Source organism: Poromitra crassiceps (genome assembly GCF_964638095.1).
Source record: "Poromitra crassiceps genome assembly, chromosome: 9".
NCBI classification, from domain to species: Eukaryota; Metazoa; Chordata; class Actinopteri; order Beryciformes; family Melamphaidae; genus Poromitra; species Poromitra crassiceps.
Window position 1 is genome coordinate 16,822,321 of NC_139630.1, and position 23,753 is coordinate 16,846,073.

The window sequence follows — 23,753 nt, forward strand, 5'->3', positions numbered from 1 at the left end:
TCAATATAAAACGTTGTAAAATGATTTCAGTGAGTCTCTCAGTACTTTTCAGCAATTTCTTACGATAACCGTGATAATTTCGGTCACGATAATCATGATGTGAAATGTTCATACCTTTACATCTGTAGTCCTGAAAGAGTGCATACAGACTGCTGAAATAATGCACAGACCATGGAAACAAGCAGTAACAGAGTTCTTACAGAGCTATCGGGCTACACCACATGCTACAACGGAGGGTACTCTGTTCAAGTTGCTGAGGAATAGGAAAATGCGCACTAAGCTGAATGTGCTTCCTGTCTCACACAAAATCAAAGCACATAAGCAAGTGAAGGAGACTGTGAGACACAAACAGCAGAAGAGCAACACTGACAGAAAGACGGGGGCAAAAACGCCAACGTTCCAAGTGAATGACACTGTGCGTGTCCGGAGACCACAACATGTCCATAAGAGATCATCCAGATTCACAGAACCTCTGACAGTCGTCAAGAGAGGAAGCAGGTCCAAGACAGGGCCTGAGAGAGAGACACCCACCTCGGTGGTTACAGGTTTTGTAAACTAAACAGAAAACAAACAAGAACTATGGAGTGAAAAACTGTCCTAACTGAAATACTGTTATGTGGAGGAAAAAAAAGTGGATGTGGGGAAAAAAGGTTTAAATAATTTCATACTGTTCTGCGGAGTAAAAACAAATACATGCACCTCATACTAAGTGAGAGATGCTAGTTTTGCATACAAGCTTTGAGATTTAGTTTGTATTATTAGGTCTACCTGGTATAAGAGCCAGTTATGGCTACTGTGTTCTTGATTTCATTTATGAAGTTATTATATACAGGTTGCTGCTTCAAACGAAATTGTTGTGTTTACATGATATGTAATTCCTTCAAGAAAAGGGGAAATGTTGTGTTGTGTTGTTACAGTGAGAATCTGCCAGAGGGCACTCTAGAGCACAGTATTGTGATGTACAACCAGGTTGCAATAGAGAGAGGAGAAGAAAATAAACAGAGTGAAGCACACATACTGTTGTCTGCCTGGATACTTTTCTGCTTTACAAGTGCAAGATACCACACATTTCCACATTACTGTATGACAATATGGAAACATACTGTATTACTCCACAGGTTTTTCATGTGTGCATGCCATTCCCACATTACTGTATGACAATATGGAAACATACTGTATTACTCCACAGGTTTTTCCTGTGTGCATGCCATTGTCACATTACTGTATGACAATATGGAAACATACTGTATTACTTCACAGGTTTTTCATGTGTCCATGCCATTGTCACATTACTGTATGACAATATGGAAACATTCTGTATTACTTCACAGGTTTTTCATGTGTGCATGCCATTGTCACATTACTGTATGACAATATGAAAACATACTGTATTACTCCACAGGTTTTTCATGTGTCCATGCCATTGTCACATTACTGTATGACAATATGGAAACATTCTGTATTACTTCACAGGTTTTTCATGTGTGCATGCCATTGTCACATTACTATATGACAATATGGAAACATACTGTATTACTCCACAGGTTGTTCCTGTGTGCATGCCATTGTCACATTACTGTATGACAATATGGAAACATTCTGTATTACTTCACTGGTTTTTCATGTGTGCATGCCATTGTCACATTACTGTATGACAATATGGAAACATACTGTATTACTCCACAGGTTGTTCCTGTGTGCATGCCATTGTCACATTACTATATGACAATATGGAAACATACTGTATTACTCCACATGTTGTTCCTGTGTGCATGCCATTGTCACATTACTGTATGACAATATGGAAACATACTGTATTACTCCACAGGTTGTTCCTGTGTGCATGCCATTGTCACATTACTATATGACAATATGAAAACATACTGTATTACTTCACAGGTTTTTCATGTGTGCATGCCATTGTCACATTACTGTATGACAATATGGAAACATACTGTATTACTTCACAGGTTTTTCCTGTGTGCATGCCATTGTCACATTACTGTATGACAATATGAAAACATACTGTATTACTCCACAGGTTTTTCCTGTGTGCATGCCATTGTCACATTACTGTATGACAATATGGAAACATACTGTATTACTTCACAGGTTTTTCCTGTGTGCATGCCATTGTGACATTACTATGACAATATGGAAACATACTATATTACTTCACAGGTTTTTCCTGTGTGGATGCCATTGTCACATTACTATATGACAATATGGAAACATACTATATTACTCCACAGGTTGTTCCTGTGTGCATGCCATTGTCACATTACTATATGACAATATGGAAACATACTGTATTACTTCACAGGTTTTTCCTGTGTGGATGCCATTGTCACATTACTATATGACAATATGGAAACATACTATATTACTCCACAGGTTGTTCCTGTGTGCATGCCATTGTCACATTACTATATGACAATATGGAAACATACTGTATTACTCCACAGGTTGTTCCTGTGTGCATGCCATTGTCACATTACTATATGACAATATGGAAACATACTGTATTACTCCACAGGTTGTTCCTGTGTGCATGCCATTGTCACATTACTATATGACAATATGAAAACATACTGTATTATTTCACAGGTTTTTCATGTGTGCATGCCATTGTCACATTACTGTATGACAATATGAAAACATACTGTATTACTCCACAGGTTTTTCCTGTGTGCATGCCATTGTCACATTACTGTATAACAATATGGAAACATACTGTATTACTTCACAGGTTTTTCCTGTGTGCATGCCATTGTCACATTACTGTATGACAATATGGAAACATACTGTATTACTTCACAGGTTTTTCCTGTGTGCATGCCATTTCCACATTACTATATGACAATATGGAAACATACTGTATTACTCCACAGGTTGTTCCTGTGTGCATGCCATTGTCACATTACTATATGACAATATGGAAACATACTGTATTACTCGACAGGTTTTTCATGTGTGCATGCCATTGTCACATTACTATATGACAATATGGAAACATACTGTATTACTCCACAGGTTGTTCCTGTGTGCATGCCATTGTCACATTACTGTATGACAATATGGAAACATACTGTATTACTCCACAGGTTGTTCCTGTGTGCATGCCATTCCCACATTACTATATGACAATATGGAAACATACTGTATTACTTCACAGGTTTTTCCTGTGTGCATGCCATTGTCACATTACTATATGACAATATGGAAACATACTGTATTACTCCACAGGTTGTTCCTGTGTGCATGCCATTGTCACATTACTGTATAACAATATGGAAACATACTGTATTACTTCACAGGTTTTTCATGTGTGCATGCCATTGTCACATTACTGTATGACAATATGGAAACATACTGTATTACTCCACATGTTTTTCATGTGTGCATGCCATTGTCACATTACTGTATGACAATATGGAAACATACTGTATTACTCCACAGGTTTTTCATGTGTGCATGCCATTGTCACATTACTGTATGACAATATTTTTCATGTGTGCATGCCATTGTCACATTACTGTATAACAATATGGAAACATACTGTATTACTTCACAGGTTTTTCATGTGTGCATGCCATTGTCACATTACTATATGACAATATGGAAACATACTGTATTACTCCACAGGTTTTTCATGTGTGCATGCCATTGTCACATTACTATATGACAATATGGAAACATACTGTATTACTCCACATGTTGTTCCTGTGTGCATGCCATTGTCACATTACTGTATGACAATATGGAAACATACTGTATTACTCCACAGGTTTTTCATGTGTGCATGCCATTGTCACATTACTGTATGACAATATGGAAACATACTGTATTACTTCACAGGTTTTTCATGTGTGCATGCCATTGTCACATTACTGTATAACAATATGGAAACATACTGTATTACTTCACAGGTTTTTCATGTGTGCATGCCATTGTCACATTACTGTATGACAATATGGAAACATACTTTATTACTTCACGGGTTTTTCATGTGTGCATGCCATTGTCACATTACTGTATAACAATATGGAAACATACTGTATTACTCCACAGGTTTTTCCTGTGTGCATGCCATTGTCACATTACTGTATAACAATATGGAAACATATTGTATTACTCCACAGGCTGAGAGAGAGAGAGAGAGAGAGAGAGAGAGAGAGAGAGAGAGAGAGAGAGAGAGAGAGAGAAGATTTTTCTAAGCATGCACTGAACTCCTGATCATAACCGCACCTTAGTTAAATGGGCTGCATGTTTAGAACATTTCTCCATTTTGAGCGCACTCCCGCGACTCCGGAGCTATATAGGCTACCACCTAGGCCCTAGTGTAACCTCCACATCATGTACTACGGCTCAAGTTTAGCAGGTCGCAGCAAATGCACCGGCAGCGGGCAGGCGGGAGGGGGCGTTGATGACATGCTAAGCGAGCATGTCTCCGTGCTATTTAATAATTTCATCAATGGCATAGCCTAGACATTTCAATCAGAGAGACACATTCTAGAATGACAATGATTTATTAAATGATTAGATACATGAGCCTGTAGGCACATTAAATTATATTTGGCGATTAGACTCTATGACGTCAGCTTGATAATGACGTCATGATTAGCAGGGGTCGAGCAGGCAGGAGTAGGCTTGAATATCCCCCCCGTTGGAGTCATGGCCGTAACTAGCTATGAGGACGGGGAGGTCCGGACCTCCCCTAATATTTCAGAGAAAAAGATTTTTTTTTTTTTTTTTTTTTTTTTTTTTTTTTTTTATAAAACAATCTGCATGGAAAAGCATGAAAAACACGGGATCGCTTTTATTTTGAAACGAAAGGCAGGTCAGGCAGGAAGTCATCTGACGCCGCGTCCGCGGTAACTTGATTCCAAGAGAGCAGCAGCATGGTGGTGAGTGATGACTGTCTGTCTGCCTGGCGAGATAATTGAAGGTGAGCGAGCTGCGAGACAGTGAGCGAGTGAACGACAGACAGTGAGTGACACTGACAGATTTTTTAGCAACAACCAAGAAAGTAAGTGTCTAGTCTGTCTCTTAAGTAATGTTACCTGTGTGACACGTTGGGATGCTACTGGCTAATCATGCATGATGCCAATTGCCAAGCTCCCGAAGTCAGGTATGCAGGTGGCTATATGCATGGTTTCAGTTTCATGACCCAATAAGTAACAAAAAGAGGTGGTGTAAAGTTAAAAACAACATAATATATTTTATTTTATTTTTCAATCGTTCCTATCAGGAATAAATAAATGTCCCTCTGTATGTTTTTTTTATTATCGATGATGACTTTGTGTGTTGTGTACGGCTTGGGTTGTGTACCTGTGTTTGTAGGTGTCATTTTGATATGAATTTGGCTAAAACAGTTTGTGTTTGTTAGTTACAATTATGTTGACAGGAGAGCTGAGCAGGTGGTGACATGAAAGAGAATATACTGAATAATGACATCACAACAGTATAATCCTAATGTTGATTTAAAATGATATATTACTCTAAATATGGCTAAAAAAGGGGGGGGAAAAAACTCAAATTTGCGGGCGCCGCCGCCGCCTCCCCTTGCTGGACCTCGCGCCTTGCTGGACCTTGCGCCGCCGCCTCCCCTTGCTGGACCTCCCCTATTTCGGAACCCTGGTTACGGCCCTGGTTGGAGTCTAGACCTGTTGGTGGTGAAGGTGGTCTTGCTCTTGCTGGAGAAGGCTTCTGAATCGGAAGACCTCGGAGAGGACTGGAGGAGAATGGGGTGGAGGAGGGACGCAGGAACGCACTGAAAACCCAGCAGACCACACACAGAGAAAAGGCGGCTTTTAACTTTGACAGCTAGATGATGATAGGCTGAATGGAAAGGTTCGAGGTTTCTTTATTTCGTCTCCCTAGGGAGAAATTTGTTTCAGAGTAAGGGCCAGATGCATACAGTACATACATACAGTTTAACAATACATTACACCACAAGATTATACCATTGCACATACACCCATGATAAAGTGCTCATTGCTCACAAATTAATTTAATTTATCAGTTTGATTGACTGAGGAACAAATTAATGTTTGTATCTATTATACCTACACAGAGGTACCCTGTATCTCCTGCCAGATTGCAGTAACTCTAATTTTGCGATCTTGTCTCTTGGTCGCTTGCTCAAAAATGACTTGGGGGGTGATCGGGGGTGTGGACATACCCAGGATCTCCCCTGCCATCTTTGCCAGCCTATGATTTGAGATTTATACTTAACAGTCAGGTTTCCAAAGCAGCTGGTAATGCCATACCGTAGGATGGACTCGATACTAGCTCTATAAAAAATCAGCATAATATTTCTACTAACCCCAAATAACCTGAGTCTTCGAAGGAAGTGAAGGCGTTGATGTATTTTCACACAGATACTTGTCACATGCGTGTGCCAGCTCATTTCACCATCAACTTGTACTAGATATTTATAGGAGGTGACCTGTTTGATGTTATGATTGTGTATAGTGATCGCAGTGTGTCTCCTATGGACCTACGATCTCCTCGGTTTTATTTACGTTAATTTGTAGGTGATGTTCGTCACACCATTCTATGAACCTGTCACACTCCATGTGTGGCTAGAGATGTGGGACTTGCTCGTGAGCAGACTAAGGATCACTGTGTCATCTGAGAACTTAATTACAAGTTGATTGGGTTGTGAGCTGACACAGTCGTTTGTAAACAGGGTAAACAAAAAAGAGGAACTAACTGTTCCTTGAGGCACCCCTGTACTGCATACTGTTTCCTCAGAGAACACTGAGTTAAATCTCACCTTTTGTGGCCCTTTAAATAGAAAGGAGAAATACCACTTGATTAGAAAGGGGTTCACATTTAGCTGAGCTAATTTACAAAAAAGAATGTCTGGATGGATCGTATTAAAGGCCGAGCTAAAATCAATGAAAAGCAGCCTGGCGTATGCTACATGACTTTCTAAGTGTTTCAAAATGAAATGTGCTACTGTACTGTGCTTTAACCACATTTGAAGTTAGGGCTACCAGCCTGTAGTCATTATTTTCTAACGGTCTTTTTTGGAACTGGCACTATAACAGATCTGTTCCAAAGCTCTGGCACTGTATGTAAATCTAAAGAGAACTGGAAAAGACGATGCCAGGCTGGAGGTAGTTCCGCAGCACATGTTTTTAACAGAGACGCGTGCATGCCACCCGGTCCTGTCGCTTTGTTAGTCTGTATATTTTTAAACAGCCTAATCACAGAACCCAGATCTATCACCATCCTATCATTATCATCATTACATTTCAGTGCATTTATTACATCACAACATTCTTTGAAGGTGTCAGTTTCAAAACGCATACAAAAGTAATTCAATTAATTTGCCCTTGCACTTTCATCCTGGGCCGCTATTGGCTTCCTTTCAGATTTCATATTGGTCATCTTCCTGATAGAGTCTCTTGGTGTTCGAGTCCTGTTCTGCACGCTCCTTATACTTCCTTCTAGATTCCTTTAGTTGTTGATTAAGTTCTTTTTCTGCAGCCTTCATAGCTGCCGTGTCACCTGATCTGAAGGCTATTTTCTTCCTGCGGATACACTCCCTAATTTCCTTTGTAAGATAAGCTTTATTGTTTGGATACTTTGTGATAGTTCTCTGCGGTACTATTAGATCCACACGGAAAGATGTGTCTTACTCGGATTGGTTTAATCTAAATGTTACCCGCCATGAACAGTGATGCTAGATAGACGGGGGAAAAGGGTTGATTGATGACCTGGTGGTATGAATAAGTGGGCGTGACAACTAAAGTGTTTCTCCTTAGGAGAGTAAATAAATGGAGAGTAAATGAATGACAACTAACGGGTCTCATCTTATAGAATTTTCGCTAAGCTTCATAAGCCACAGGTAGATGAGAAAAGCAACACACTCGTTTTATTCCAGCTGTTTAAAGTGGAAATTCCTTCATCAGAAACACATTTTCATTCTGAGCTTTTAAAATTGGTTTCTTCTGACATGGGTCCGTGACCGTGTATAATTCGTGTGAGAATTGATTATAAAAAACAAATTCTGCCCGCGGGGAAGAGAGAGCCACGTGCGGTGCTCACATTGCACTCCTCTTATCTATCCGTGAATGAGTTTACCCTATTCCAACACTTTTTAATACGCTGCACTGTATTGTCATCAAGACAATGTCGAGGAAATATTGTCTCATATTTGTGTCTGTAAATGCAGATAGGAGCGTGCATTTTGTCTGTGTTTCAATAACGATGCATCCCAAGCTTTCCCACAATGACGTGGCGAACTAATATATTCCCCGCTGCAAACTCAATCTCTGAGAAGAATACTAGAGGAATAAATGCATTCAAAACATATAATTTGATCCAGAGCAGAGAATTGTAGCCTATTCTGTAGCCTAACTTTCCTCTGCAGTAGGCAGCAGCACTGTGCTCCAAACCACGCCGGAGCTTCTCCCCATGCATGTTTAGAAAGAGATTAAGTGGTTTATTGAGTCATGTCTAGCAGGGTAACTGCAGGGGATAGTCGGACCTGATTATACGGTTATAATCCACAGTTCATGTTTAGAAGAGGCTACAGAGAGAGAGAGGGGGGAGAGGGAGAACTAAGTATAAACCTAACACTAGAGCTCTTCTATCATTTGGACCAGGGGGGAGGCGGCCTCTCCAGGGGGATCTCCAAGCAGTTTCAGGGGAGGCTCAGTGAAAGGAAGTGACAAAATATGACGTTAGTTATTATATTAGTTATTAAGAGGAGGTCACATAGAATAGCCTAAATGTGTGTGATTTGTTTAAAGAGATAAAGTAGTTTGGGGGAATTTGACAGTTTTTCCCACTTTGTCAGAGTCAGAAACTAATAAATGTCTTCATGACAGACCTTCTTAATGTATTTGTTGTAGTCTGAAGTATGACAAACAATATCAGGTTATCTTGGTACAACTGTTGAGTGTTTATGGGATCAAATAACATAGTAATAATAATCCCATAGGCATCCAGGAATTTAGCAAGGGGGGCACCATTTTCCAAGCTTTGTCTGGGGGGAGGCCCACAGTCTCAGACTTTGAAAACCCTGCTCTAGTGGAGGAGCCCTGCAGGTGCAGCCTTTTCCTGAACCCTCCTTCTGCACATCTTCTGCGCATCTGCACACTGCACACACACACACACACACACACACACACACACACACACACACACACACACACACACACACACACACACACACACACACACACAGACACACACACACACACACACACACACACACGCACGCACGCACGCACACACACACACACACACACAAACACACACACACACACACACACACACACACAAGCCAAATAATGAGTAATTTCCAGGAAGTGGGGAGGGGAGGGGCGAGATACATGAGAACAGGGAGGAGCTGAGAAACTTCAAGTATGAAGCCGTTTGTTGAGACTCCATTTTGACACACAGCAGTGTGTGAGTCAGTGTTATTACATTGTTATGATTATTATGATTATTATTATTATTGTTGTTGTTATTGTTGTTATTATGTGACAGTAAAGTGTGTGGTGAAATTCGCACTAGTGGAGGAGGTCTCCTGAATTCAGCAGCTGAGGGCTATACCACAAATGTAGGATAAGCAGATCCAGGATCTGTCCCTTGATCTGGTTTGAATCTAGCTAGATTCTAGTTAAGTCATACCACGACTAAACTCGTTAAGTGGATCCAGGTTTTTCTAATCAAGTTGAGAGCGCGTGCACATGAAAATGCTCGTGCACCGAGCTCGTGCCCGCAAAAGAGGCGTGGTTTTTAACAACAAGCTAATCACAATCCAATATGGACTGCTCCAGCTTTTACAGCACCAGACACACATTTCCTCATTCATTCAAAGTGCAAATTGTGAAGCTTTACTGTATGGCAGAATCAGAATCCGTGTTAGATATTATTAGTCTGTTCCCGAATGACTGTCTAAAGTTACCGCTTTTATTTACATCAGTCATTTCTTTGAAGAGCGGTTTCTGCCTCCACGTATCTACAGCAACTCAATTCACCCTCTCAATAAACTCAATAAAACCTGCATGTATTTTGCGAGTGGAAGTAATGTGTAATCTATCTCAGTCTAAATTTCCAAAATCCGTAGGTGTAGTTAGACCATTTAGACTCAATGAATAATAATGATCTCATGATGTGTTTGGTCGCACTGATGGAATAATTTCTATGTCTGACGAAGAGCTAATGTAGCTGGAAACGTTACCACTTGCACTTGGTGCAATAAAGCTATTCAAAAGGAGCCCTTGTAGTGTGCGAGCGTATCTTCATTTGTTTCAATAATTCCTATAGGCTAATAGGCTATCAATAAAAAAAATAATGATAATAAAATAAAATAAAGGCTGCTGAACTGAAAGTTCAATCACATCATACAGGCCAAAAGCAACACAGTTGCAGCTGCAAAACGCAGGAGTAGCCTAGATATGAATCATCTGTGTGCAGGCAATCTCATATTAAATTGCTTAGATAGTAGTAGGCTATTCTGGCATGTATGACTATGTCCAACCCAACATCAGCCTCAGCTCCGTTGCACCATGCGCTTTGGAGACTTTATGTAACCTTTGTACGCCGGTTTAGTGATATTTCTCAACTCACCATTCAGCTGCAATCGATCGGCGGGGTCAAACATATCTAGCCTACTTAAGAGCACAAAAATGAATATATAAAAACATATTCCAAAGTGGTAAGTAGGGCTTAATTTAAATGTAGCCTGCAACAAGTGCAAGGCTTTAGTCCTTGATTAATTCAACAGGAGCCATATGTTTTGTTTATTTTTATTTTTTATTTTATATTTGAATGCAATGTATTTTTCATATGGGGACCATATGAATGGCGACTCGCTGTTTCCAGAGAGCTGATTGGTAAGCAGGTGGGTTTTTCATGGGTTTTGATCTTATCCTCTGAACTTAACCTGCTACAAAGCAGGTTAGCTGTAGAGCATAAGTTGCTATGGTGATCTATCTCTGTAAGAAGTTAACTAGCGTAGTGTTACGGCAAGCCTGGGGTTAAACCTGAAGTTACCTCACTAAGCCACTAATCTTGCTTCGTGGTATAGGCCTCTGGTCTTTCCAAAGTCACGAGATCAGATGTGATGGTGAGATAATGATGTCAGTCACACAGATGCTGCCTTCAAATGGGCTCTTGTTTACCACATGACATGATTTTTTTTTTTTATATGATATTTATATATCGTAAAACACTACCCGCTATGCCTATTTCTGGACTTTTTAACCATAATAACCTCTGAAAAGCGCAATAACAACACAAGAAAGACTACTATTCAAAATCAAATAAAACATTTATTTCACAGCAGCAGATTAAGGCATTAATAGAGCTGAGCTTTGCATAACGTGAAATGCGGGACCTGTCTGGAGCACTCTGAACATATGTCTATATGAAAAGTCATAGAATAAACAATTGCTGCAAAAATCGACAAAAAAATAAACCAAATAATAGCCAGTCAGTGCCAGGTTCATTAAATTAAAGAAATAAAGTGATCAGATGCGTTGTCTCTATCTTTCTGCTGATGGCATGCTGTGTCCTTGGGTGCAGCTGATTTCTCTCTCGCTCTCTCTCTCTGTGTGTGTGTGTGTGTGTGTGTGTGTGTGTGTGTGTGTGTGTGTGTTTTAATCACATCATGATCACTACAACATGCAGTGAGGTTCAAATTTAATAAATAGCTACATCTCTGACACCTTGTGACAACCAAAGCACAGCAAATAGCGCTTCCCTGCCAATTCTGAAACAACAGAGCTATGTTTATAGGGGGTAGCCTACATCAACTTAAACTGATCAAATTTGATGAAGACTGCAGAAACAGCAGCCGAAACATGTCAGGTACAAACATTGCCTAACTGGCCTTTATAGATGAACTATTCTATCAACAACAACAAAAAACATTTTTCTTTTTCTTTTCTTTTTTAAGTGAGGGGGCAGAAAATTGAACTGAGGGGGCAAAGCCCCCTATCGCCCCTTCGTGGCGCCTGGCCCGTCATGTGGGAACTATTCACTACTTTGTAGGTTGGACATTTTCTGAAAGCTCCGAGTTCACAATGTCTACATGACTTCCCAACTCGTAAATAAGAGTTGCTTTTGAAGAAACAATTTCGAGAAGCTGATCTGTGGACCGGGTCACATGACACAGCTCATTCAGTTAATACACTGTGAGTCTGTGTTGGTCTGAACCTCTGTCAGTCACATGACTCCTCAACAGTTCATAACAGATCATATAGTTAGGTCACATGACACAGCTCATTCAGTTAAAGGATGGGTTTTCCGTGGGGAATATGAATATATATTAAATCTCACGCCCCTAAGGTTTTCGAATCCGTTGAAATTTTTGAAATTGGTGGTTTACTCACAGAGATATCAACCGAAATCCACTCTGTGTGTGTGGGGGGGGGGGGGGTGGTGGGGGGGAGGTGCGGGTGCGGGGACTCAAAATACTACATTTCCCACAATGCACTGGGCTCGCGTGGCCTTCGTTTTCATGCCCACCCCTCAGGCATTTGGCTGATATCAAACTCCAGTAGGTGGCGGTAATGCACATATATGTTTGCCAACCGCCATAAAACTCAAAGAAGAAGAAGAAGAAGGCTTCGACAATAAAAGATACAAAGAAGAAGAAATAAATCGAAAATAAAATTGCCTCCAAATTGCACCAAATGTAAACGGTAGTATATATGTCGGGAGATGTCTTCATAAAAAAAATTTCATGCATTTTAAGGCATTTTCGTAGGAGTACGCGCATCTGATGTTGTAACTATTTTCTGTAAAAATGTGTAAAAACGGGTACATTGCTCAGCGTTGATTTCGTTACTTCAACCCACCTACTACTAGATGTAAAATTTGACGATCTTTCCAATGCCGCCAGTCCCGTGTCTATTAGTGCTTCCGTTCCCGAGATATGGTCTCTTTGCAAGGAACTATGGGAAGCTAATATTAGCTACAGCAGGCTAGGCGGTTGAAAAAGATGGCTGCCTTTTTGTTTTTGTCAAGGCCTCTGAAGGGGCGTGGAGGACCTCTAGAGGCGGGACCATGGCCAACAACAGTTGTAGTTCATAGGTGCACGACTTCCGCAAGGCGGGGGGTGTCGCTCTGACGCGTTTTGCGTCAGAGCGACATGGAAATAATGTGATAGATGCTTGATAGGCATGGCAGTGAATATCCAATTTCAAAAATTTCAACGGATTCGAAAACCTTAGGGGCGTGAGATTTAATATATATTCATATTCCCCACGGAAAACCCATCCTTTAATACACTGTGAGTCTGTGTTGGTCTGAACCTCTGTCAGTCACATGACTCCTCAACAGTTCATAACAGATCCTATAGTTAGGTCACATGACACAGCTCATTCAGTTAATACACTGTGAGTTTGTGTTGGTCTGAACCTCTGTCAGTCACATGACTCCTCAACAGTTCATAACAGATCATATAGTTAGGTCACATGACACAGCTCATTCAGTTAATACACTGAGTCTGTGTTGGTCTAGTCTCGCTGGCCAGCCTTCCCTCCCTTCCGTGAGAGTCGTCTGGCTGCACGGAAACAGGCAACTGGGAAGCCCTCCCCTGCTCTACAGCTGCTCCCCATTGGAGCGACTGTTTCAGTCGCTGCTGGATGTCCGCTCCCGGCTTATTACAAGCTCTGTCATTGGCTCCGACCATGTCAATCAGAGCGGCTTCCACTCCCTCCTCCCTGTGTGTCGCTGTAAATAGTGCACTGCCGCCTCACTGAAAACAACAACGCTAACTAGCTAGCAAGCTAACGGCAGAAACTTACACGCTAGCTCGTTGCTACATGCTTAAAATGGCAAGTTGGATTGTTGGAAACTATTTTCCAAGGGCACTGCCGCTAAGCGCCGCCCATCGCAATCCCACTATGGAGACCTGCGGCGCCAGACTTCTCTCATGGAAGGGAGGGGAGGCTGGCCAGTGAGACTAGTGTTGGTCTGAACCTCTGTCAGTCACATGACTCCTCAACAGTTCATAACAGATCATATAGTTAGGTGACTTGATGCATGCAGCTCAGGAGGACTTGTGGGGCACACTGTCTGATCTGCTTCACAGAGTAGGAGCAGAGCGCGTCATCATTCAGAAACCACGGCCAAAACGGGGGGAAACAGAAACCCCCTCTCTAATCCTGGCGTTCTCCTATGCATGGTTGCGTGTTGCACACAAATATCGTATATACGGACGTTGAACACTCCAACTTAAGTTACTTCCTTGACAGCTAGATCCACATTTTTCTTCTTGCCAATTCTCAGTTATTGACGTATAATATATCCCCGTCGACTCAACAGTGTGGTCTCATTTAGACGTTTGCTAGCTAGCCGCCCTTTTACCGGCACGTAAAAGCTTCAAAACTCATAAAAGTTCTCCTCATGTGTGAAGATTATCCTGCTGAACACTGGTTCGCATTTGAATAACCTTGCATTAACCACAGACCTCATTTGAAGCATCCCGCCAAAAACCCATTCAAAAATCCCATATAGGCAGAAACAGTGAAGAACCCAGAAGTGTTAGCATCAATGTTTTCCGGACTCATTCCTGTGGCTCTCTATACTGTCTGATCTGCTTCACAGAGTAGGCCTCAAAGGCCTCCAGTACAGGGCCTCCACTTGCCTGCCAGAATGTTGTGTGCAGCTCAATCCAGTTTAGCCTGATTTCTTCTTTCCTATTGTTGGGGATTGACCCACCCTCTGATTGGTTTGGTTTAGGCATTAGGAGTGGTGACTGGCTAAGGTTAGGGTAAAATATCAGGGTAAGCCAATATGAGGCAGATTAGGGCGGGTCAATCCACAACCATACTATAAGAAAATATTTCATGCGGTTTGGGCATTTATCATTCCATATAAAAACGTGAAAGCATGGTGTCATGTGACATAGGATACAGCAGGGTTGGTTATATAAGCAGGATAGAGTGAAGCATTCTGGGAAATCTATCTGCAGAAGTGCTGTGTGAATGACATCACAGGATAATAACCTGACAGTGTTTTCCTCATCACCAGGGCCATGCAGAGACTTTTAGAGGGGCAGGTGCTCAATGTTAAAAAGGGGCACATGCGACCTGCCAAACTTGCTACATTATTTTTGAGGACCACAATAGTGGAACACTTAGTTCACATGCTTTTACACTACTTTGCTTAGTTTACACACAGTCATCATCTCCACCATATCATCAAGTTTTCAACATATAAATAGGCTATGAAGAAAACAATACAATCATATATTCTTCCCTCCCTACCAGACACACATTTTTCTCTTTTTTATGGGGGACTGGTGAATTTAGGGTAAGATATCACAATAGTACTGGATAGCGCAGGTGATCCTGTTATCTGTAGTTTATTGATTACAGCACACATATCTTTGGCCAGTGGTGAATATTGGATGGCACAAGTCATCCTGTTATCTGTAGTTTATTGATTACAACACACATATCTTTGGCCAATGGTCGAGACGTATTGTAGGAAAGGGTTCTTCTCTGGGTTTAATATGATCTCCTGCTTAATGACTATGGGGTCGGAAAGTGAAGCAGAAGTGGGGGACATCTTGTAGCCCATACTGACTCTGGACACCTGCAGGAAAAAATCATTACCAAACATGAAAAAAAGTGTTGGTCAACACCGTTTCAATGAGTTCAAGCATGCCCATTGTACTGGGTGAACGAGGTGTGGTGGAGCTTAGCTCTGCTGCTCTTAGTCCCCCTATAGGCACTTTGCTGTATAGTGACTCAATGTCCATAATGACCAGCAGAAGATTGTTGTGAATGGATGGGACAGCCTTTTATAGTTTTGAGGAATGCAATCTTTGGTGTAGGACTGGAGGGTAGTGATCGTGTGACACACGGCTGGAGTTTTTCCTTCAGCTAGAGCAAAACTCCACCACCCCTACCAAAACACACACAAACCGGTTTGTCCTCCCTACGCCTCCGGCTCTATTATGTAACGCGACGATACAGATCACCACATTTCAATACATGTTTTGTTTTTTTGGAGATTTGAAGGTGTTTGGACATTTGTTTGCTATTGAACAGACAGGTGCATTCACGATACACCCTTGTCTTAGCTGAAATGTGTGTGTGTGTGTGTGTGTGTGTGTGTGTGTGTGTGGGTGTGTGTGTGTGTGTGTGTGTGTGTGTGTGTGTGTGTGTGTGTGTGTGTGTGTGTGTGTGTGTGTGTGTGTGTGTGTGTGGGTGTATTACCCACCTGTCAGCTGACTGGCTCTGTCAGCAGGTTACATGGCACAGGTAATTTCCTGGAAATGCAGAAAGGAGGAGCAACACGTGAGCAGAGGAGGAAGCAGTGAGATTAAAGTAAAGACTCCATTTTGAAGAAGAGCAGAGCAGGAGGAGGGCGACAGAAGGCTGAGGCAGGGTGAGTGTTATTATAACATTATTATTATCATCATCATCATAACAATAATACTAGAGAATAAATACGATGAAACTACAACAGCTGCATGGATTACACTAAGGAGAACTTTCACTAACACACTAACACCCCACCATCGCTCACAGCCTGATCAGGGAACTGTTGAGTGTTTCTTCACTTCAGATTCCATTTTGACAGATTACAGCAGGATGAAAACAGAAGGCTGAGACTGGGTGAGTGTTATTGCATTATCTTACTCATCTTAATTAACATATTGATTTTTGTTCATATTATTTGACTCTAAAGTGTGTTATTACTACATTATTACTTGACATTACGTTGTCTAGTGCAGTGGTTCCCAAAGTGGGGTCGGGACGCCCAGGAGGGTCGCGGGACACCACTGGGTGGGTCGCGAGATGATTTCCAGAATGTGTGAAATTGGCCTAAAGAAAATGTGAACTACAAAATGTGTGATATACAATTGAAAGACTAAAGAGCACATTTTAACCATAATTGTTTGTTTTGTTTACGAAACACACTAACGTTAGGATGCTTCAACCACCTCCGGGGATAGTGGGGGTCATGACCCTGGCACCGTTATTTTGGGGGTCGCAGGGTGAAAAGTTTTGGGACCCTTGGTCTAGTCAAGGAGGTCTCCTGCCTTCAGCTGAACAACATTGAGCCCGACTGGTTTGTTTAAAGTCAAGAGAACAGATGTGATGTTGAGATAATGATGTCAGAGAACAGATGTGATGGTGAGATAATGAGGTCAGAGAACAGATGTGATGGTGAGATAATGAGGTCAGAGAACATAATGTGATGGTGAGATAATGAGGTCAGAGAACAGATGTGAGGGTGAGATAATGGGGTCAGAGAACAGGTGCGATGGTGAGATAATGGGGTCGGTCAGAGAACATGTGTGATGGTGAGATGAGGTCAGAGAACAGATGTGATGGTGATATGAGGTCAGAGAACAGATGTGATCGTGAGATGAGGTCAAAGAACAGATGTGATGGTGAGATAATGAGGTCAGAGAACAGATGTGATGGTAAGATAAGGTCAGAGAACAGGTGTGATGGTGAGATAATGTGGTCAGAGAACAGATGTGATGCTTGTTGTGTTCTGTCACTCTGTGGACTGTAGAGGGAATAAGAGTCAGAGAGGCGTTATTATAGCCTGACTCCACCAGACGGGGGCGGCAATGTTCCACAAATTCACAATCCACCTCAGTCTGGACCTGGCCTCAGATAGGCGTTCAAACCGGCCGCCACCCAGGCGCACCAATCAGCGTGAGCTACGGGCGGGCTTTAGGCGAGACCGGGTGTGACGTCACCGAGAGGCGCCTCTGCGTTTGTAGTTCTTTCACTATTCAACATGGCGGCGGCTACCGAGGCTAGCTCCAGTGAGCTAGTCAAACATTCTATTCAAAACAATAAGCTAACATAAACCTTAAACACTTGATCTTACAGTGAGTACGAAACCGTAACTGTATTGCTGTAATGTTATCAACTATGAACGTTAGTAAACAAGACATTGTTGTAGAATTTGGGGAGATAGCCTTCAGACCGTTGCTAGGCTGGGAAAACATAGCAGCCATCAGCTGTAAGGCTGCTACGTTATGAAGGGAAGTCGATCTGATTGGTTGGCGTTGGCAAGCCCAGACGGTGACAGACAGACGGTCCATTCAATCACCTGCCTAGTAGCTTGAAAAAAGTGACCGCCCTCTTCAGCAATTTAGCTTGGCCGAATCCAGATGGATGTTGGTTGTGAAACAAATGTGAACGAACTTACATCCATCTGGCAGCGTCAGGTTAGCGTTATTATGGATCCCACATCTTTTCTGGTTAAGACCCACCCTACTCTGCCTCTGATTGGGTTGGGTTTAGGCATGAGGAGTGACAATTGGTTAAGAATACCAGGGTATGCCAATCAGGCAGAGTAGGGCAGGTTTTAACAAGAAGACATGTGGGGTCCCTAATAATGTGTTGGAGTGAACTGAACAGTAATATAAACACTGTTTAAAGAAAGCAAGGTGACACTAACTTACCACGTGTAGCGCTGTCTGGACTCCTCATACTGTGTGTGTGTGTGTGTGTGTGTGTGTGTGTGTGTGTGTGTGTGTGTGTGTGTGTGTGCGTGCGTGCGTGCGTGCGTGCGTGGGTGCGTGCGTGCGTGCGTGCGTGTGTGTGTGTGTGTGTGTGTGTGTAGAAGATGAGTGCGTATGTGGAGGAAGAGGAGGGCACAGCAGAGTCTCCAGTACCCAGCTGTCTGACCAGAGACAGACCTTCAGACCTCAGTGATGAAGCTGGACCTTCAGACTCAAAGTAAGAGGACTGGAGCACTCAATAATGTCATACTTTCCTGAAAATGTAATAATGCCTGAAAATGTAATAACATTTGCACTTAACTTGATCAAAAATGTAATAAAACCCAACTCGACGAATAATGTAATAGCATGACCTGACTGATATTGTTATAACATTTTTACTGATAATGTAATAATGCAGGATAACTACCGCTCCACTCGGTTCAATCTTTGTTAAGGTGATTTTTGCACAGTCTGCCCTGCTGCTGATCCTGATTTGACTGCTTACTTTACTTTGGCATGCGACAAATGCATACCTGAGAGAAGCAGCAGCAGAAGAGGACCATTAAGCAAAATACATCATCAGTGACATCACATGTAGCATTGCAAAACAAACACTGTGGCTAGCCAAATTAGCATGTCCATCGCATGTGCTGGGGATGGGGGATTAGCAGTTGATTGTTGACTGAACTGGAGTTAATGAATGCCTTGGGGTGCAGTGGTGGCCCAATGGATAGAGAAGTGAGCTTGTGACCGGAAGGTCGTCGGTTCAATCCCGGGGACCGGCAGGATAAATCTTGCCCCTCCCTCATTACCACCACTGAGGTGCCCTTGAGCAAGGCCCTTAACCCCAACCGCTCCAGTGGAGCTGCTCAGTGGCCAACAGATCAGACTGTGGTTGAACTGGTCAGCTTCCAGATGTGAGTGTGTGAATGTGAACAGGGCGCTCCTGAAAAAGAGAGCATTGCTCTCAGTGAGACTCTCCCTGTATAAATAAAGGTTAAAAAAATCACTGGCTAATGGCGCCACTCAATTGAAATGAAATCATTTATATACCCCACCCCAGTTCACTGCATTGTCAGGTGACTTAGGTTTGGCCGTGTTTCTATCAAATCAAATATCCCAATATTTCCTGAGCCCTTCCTGATGATCTTGTTCTATGTTTGCTCTGTTCCACCCTCCTGTTTTTTGTATCCTGCAACAGGTGTCAGTTCCATTTGTACGCCTCACTGTAGTCCATTCAGTACTAAAAACTACAAATCTCAGACTACGTTTACCAGGAGAGGCCTCTTCCACCAGGGTGCTCACAGGTGTTCTGCATACTGCCAATGATTAGAGAGGGGCTGATTGGAGTTTATTTATCTCTTGCCTTGATTGTTGTGTCATTGCTGCTCTGATGAAGGTCTCATAGACCCAAAGCTCAGTATTAAAGTCAACTATTGCTATACAGTATATAGGTTCAAGTGTGCAGAATTCCGTTCCCCCTGTTTGTAGGCTACATTTATTCTATCATTTATTTTCAAAACTGATAATTATATTAATAATTAATAATGTAAGAATTCAGCCCATTCTCATTGCGAACTCGTCTCACAGCCCCGCTTTGGTGACCTCCTTAACGCACCGCGGAGCCTAGAGCGTTTTATGGATCGTAGCACCGGCCAACTGTTAAAAAGCACTCCTCAGCTTCAGGCAGAGGTCAAGCATGCCCTCAGGCTCATCATCCAGCATGAGTTGGGAAATAGGGTACAACCATGGTTTAGGGTTAGGGGCTTGAAGACCCTCTGTGTGACTGGATCTAACTCTTAGGTTATCTAGAACATAACTAGCCAATCACAGCATACAACACAGGCTTTCAACACATTCTCACTCATGACAAAGTGACGACAAGGGTTCCTGACTGATCTGCAGTATATGACGAGATGGTAGTGAGAATGTGTTGGGGCTTTAACTGCTGAATACTGGACAGGGATTGGCTCGAGAATTTGTGATGTCATGCATCTTATTGGTTGAAAATGGCCTTTTCAGTGATCTCTGAGGAACTTTACACGTTTAGCAGACGATTGTGAAAACAGCTTTCTAGCGTCAAACTCTGCACAGACATCATTCTGCACAGAGAAGCTCAGACATCCAACTGGAGGAACAAGAAGAAACACTGATTTTTGACTTTAGGGGGTCTTTAAACTGCAGCTTAGGATAAGAACAGCTATGTTTCTATCTGTCTTCACAGAAAGTGTTTGTTGTTGGCCCCGCCCCCTGGCATGCTTAAAATAAATACATAAGTAAATGAATAAATAAAATGTTTGCAGTGTTTGACAGAATGCAAGTCAAAACACAAGTCAGAAAAGAAGACCAATGTGTTCTGGAAAAGACAACTTCAAACCATCTGAACATGTGAGCCTATGATATGAAATGCACTAAGGTTTAGGGAAATGTTTCGTGCTTTTGCGCAGAGTCCTTATGAACAAAAAAATAGTGCTGAAAAAGTCATTGAAAGTCCTTGAATTTGAAAGACTTTTGTCTGGATGAAGCCTGTATAAAAACATGGGCTGCTGTAACGTCCTCCACCAGGCTGCACAACATCAACTCAGGCTTTGAGTTGAAACTGATTTGAAACCGATTTTAAAACGATTGAAACCGATTTGGAGTAAAAAACTCCAAGTACGGGGCGTCAAGGCAGTTTGACGCGCATCAGAACACTCTTGGTGCACGTTCGGCCGTTTAAAACATCGGGTGGGCTTCCAAACGTAATAATAATAATAATAATAATACATTTTATTTGATGGTGCCTTTCCTGACACTCAAGGTCAGCGTACAACAGAAAACACAATAAGTACAGAATTAAAATACAGTTCAATAAACATAATAATAATAACGTGAGCATCAAATGCTCCTAGTGTGTTTGGGGCTTTACTTTCAAAACTGATGATGTAATCATGGCCTTAGCCAGGGTTTGAGAAATACAGAGGTCATTTTAGGACACCGTGCTACCTACAAACCTACTTTTGACATTATTACATTATGTGAAGTTATTACATCATGTAATAATTTCACATAATGTAATACTGTCAAAAGAAGTTTTTTTCTCACAAACGTAAAGTGTGCAAGTATATAAAATGTATAACTGTTAGTGTCATGTTAGCCTATTAAAACACTAACATTGACCCCGCTCCCCACTCTCTACACCCACCCGCACAGACAGCGCTTCCCCTCAAACAACTAAGAGGCTAACCCTCTGTCTGAGGTACAATAATATCACAAGTAATAACTGAAATAATCCAGTCTGAACGACTCAGCGGCTAGCCGTGTGTCTGAGGTACAATAATATCTAGTAATGATAAGAATAAAATGATAGTTATAGGCATATATGATTCAGTTTCAGTTGATCTAGTCTCATATCTAGTCTTGTGCGACTGAAGTTTTTGTCCAACTTTTTATAAAGGTGTGACACACGAGAAAGCTGCCTCTGAAATGTATAGTTTACCCACTTTTGTGTCACCATTACAGCACTGTCTGATAGTGATATACACATAGTCTGGGCACGCTTTACTCCGCTCTTGGCCATGGGGGCGTAAACCAAGGAAACAGGAAACAATACCGGAAAGAAGTGCGCCAAAAAACATCTTTGTTGCTGTTAGCTTGACGCGGCGAGGTTACGTTAGCTAGAGCTTGATAAAAAACACACACAAAAAACACACAAGTTGTATAGTAGCCAAGCGCGTCGATTTGGGTAGGGTTGCTTGGGACAAGTCACAACCAACATTTCAGGGTGTCCAATTGTCCCTACCAACTTTTAAGCAACCTTATTTGCATTATCTTTGGAGTGCAGTTATATAGGTCATTTAGATTGTCTTCCCATATTTTGCAAGGATAGAATTGACCCGACCATTATTGAGTGAAATTAGTTTGCAATATGTTCAAAGTTACATTTACCCCTGTTTTTCACAACTGAATGGGCCAGTCCAATTTCCCCCCCCCAAACTCACGTTTGATTGGCTCATTTGGCTGATGACCAAACAAACGCCCACCCACACACATGGCTCTGACACACACTACTGAACATGCCGACATGCCGCCGCCTCCTCCTCCTCCTCCCGCTGGGAAAAAGATGACATCAGAAGCTCCCCCTGCAGCAACTGTAAGTAACGTCGTTACGGGTAGCAAAACGAGACGTCATTGTTGTGGAGGTGGAGGAACACACCACTAATTTTATTACTGAAAGTCCGACGCGCATCACGCGTCGCATTTCTGCCCCAGGCTGTCAAACTGTGACAGGCTAGAGGCTGTAGACAGGGACTTAGGAAGCGCTGCAGCCTTTCCTTATTCTTGTCTTTTGTTATTGTTATTGTTTTGTCTACTATGCACTTTGAGGATGGTGTTGGTTGTCGTTTTGCACTGTTGTATGTATCGATGAGAAACAAGTGTCTGAGGATGCAAGACAAATTTCGGACTCTGTCTGACAATAAAGTATTATCTTATCTTATAATGTTAAACTGTGTGAACCAGCAGAGTATCATTTTACATTACAGCTGCTAACCTGCAAAACGCGAGCAAGAAGATGCTAGAGAAAAGTGTCCTGTCCAGTTACATGCATGTGTACATGTTACATGCATTGTTACACCCCTATTTTGGATGCATGCAGAAATGAGGAAAATTTAAAATGAGGCATTCTATAGAACAGAAAGAAAACAAAGTAATGTAGCTATATTTGGACTGGTGGGCTTACTGATGAATGTGAAGATGTTTGGATGCATGCAGAAAACCAGAAAAGGAAGAATACTATAGAACAGAAAGTTGTAATAGGCTGAATGTTGTGTATATTTTGTTGAAATATATTGATGGATATGAAAATGCACTTTCTGTTTCACTGTGGTGTGTGGGTTTCAGTGGCAATGTTTTCTTTCCAAACCGGCTGTTTGTGAAAGAACATGATTAGATGGCTAAACCTACAGTTTGTGTTTGTTAGTTACAATTATGCTGACAGGACACATAAATATGGCTAAAAAAGGTTAAAAGAAACCTAATTTTTTTATTTAAAATTAGATATTCCTCTAAATATGGCTAAAAAAGGTTAAAAAAAAAGCTCAAATTTTCTTTCGGCGGCGCCCGCTAGGGCGCCGCCAGAGCTGCTTCCCCTCCTGCCGTCCTCGACCCTACCAACTTTGAGACCAAAACGACGCCCTTGATAGTAGCGTTAGCCCCCGTTCACACAGCACGCCGAAGCAACACCCAACCGAAGCTGTACCTACGCTGTACCCACAAGTTTCATTTCGGCGTTCACACAACCCGTGCGCGTGCC

The 23,753-nt window shown here is 42.0% G+C and overlaps 1 protein-coding gene across 6 annotated transcripts in view; it reads left to right on the forward strand.

The window, feature by feature from the left end:
• Positions 1–23,753, forward strand: part of LOC310782646 (NACHT, LRR and PYD domains-containing protein 12-like) — a 179,955-nt gene that overhangs the window by 84,032 nt on the left and 72,170 nt on the right. For 5 of the 6 annotated variants that reach the window (XM_083643345.1, XM_083643346.1, XM_083643349.1 and 2 more), the window contains exons 1-3: positions 16,353–16,374; positions 16,518–16,604; positions 18,580–18,695. The exons of the other annotated variant lie outside the window; for it this stretch is intronic. In XM_083643345.1, the coding sequence (XP_083499471.1) occupies positions 18,583–18,695 (113 nt within the window). In that variant the 5' untranslated portion in view covers positions 16,353–16,374; positions 16,518–16,604; positions 18,580–18,582. Of the gene's footprint in view, positions 1–16,352; positions 16,375–16,517; positions 16,605–18,579; positions 18,696–23,753 lie in introns of those variants that run through there. 6 annotated transcript variants of the gene reach the window in all.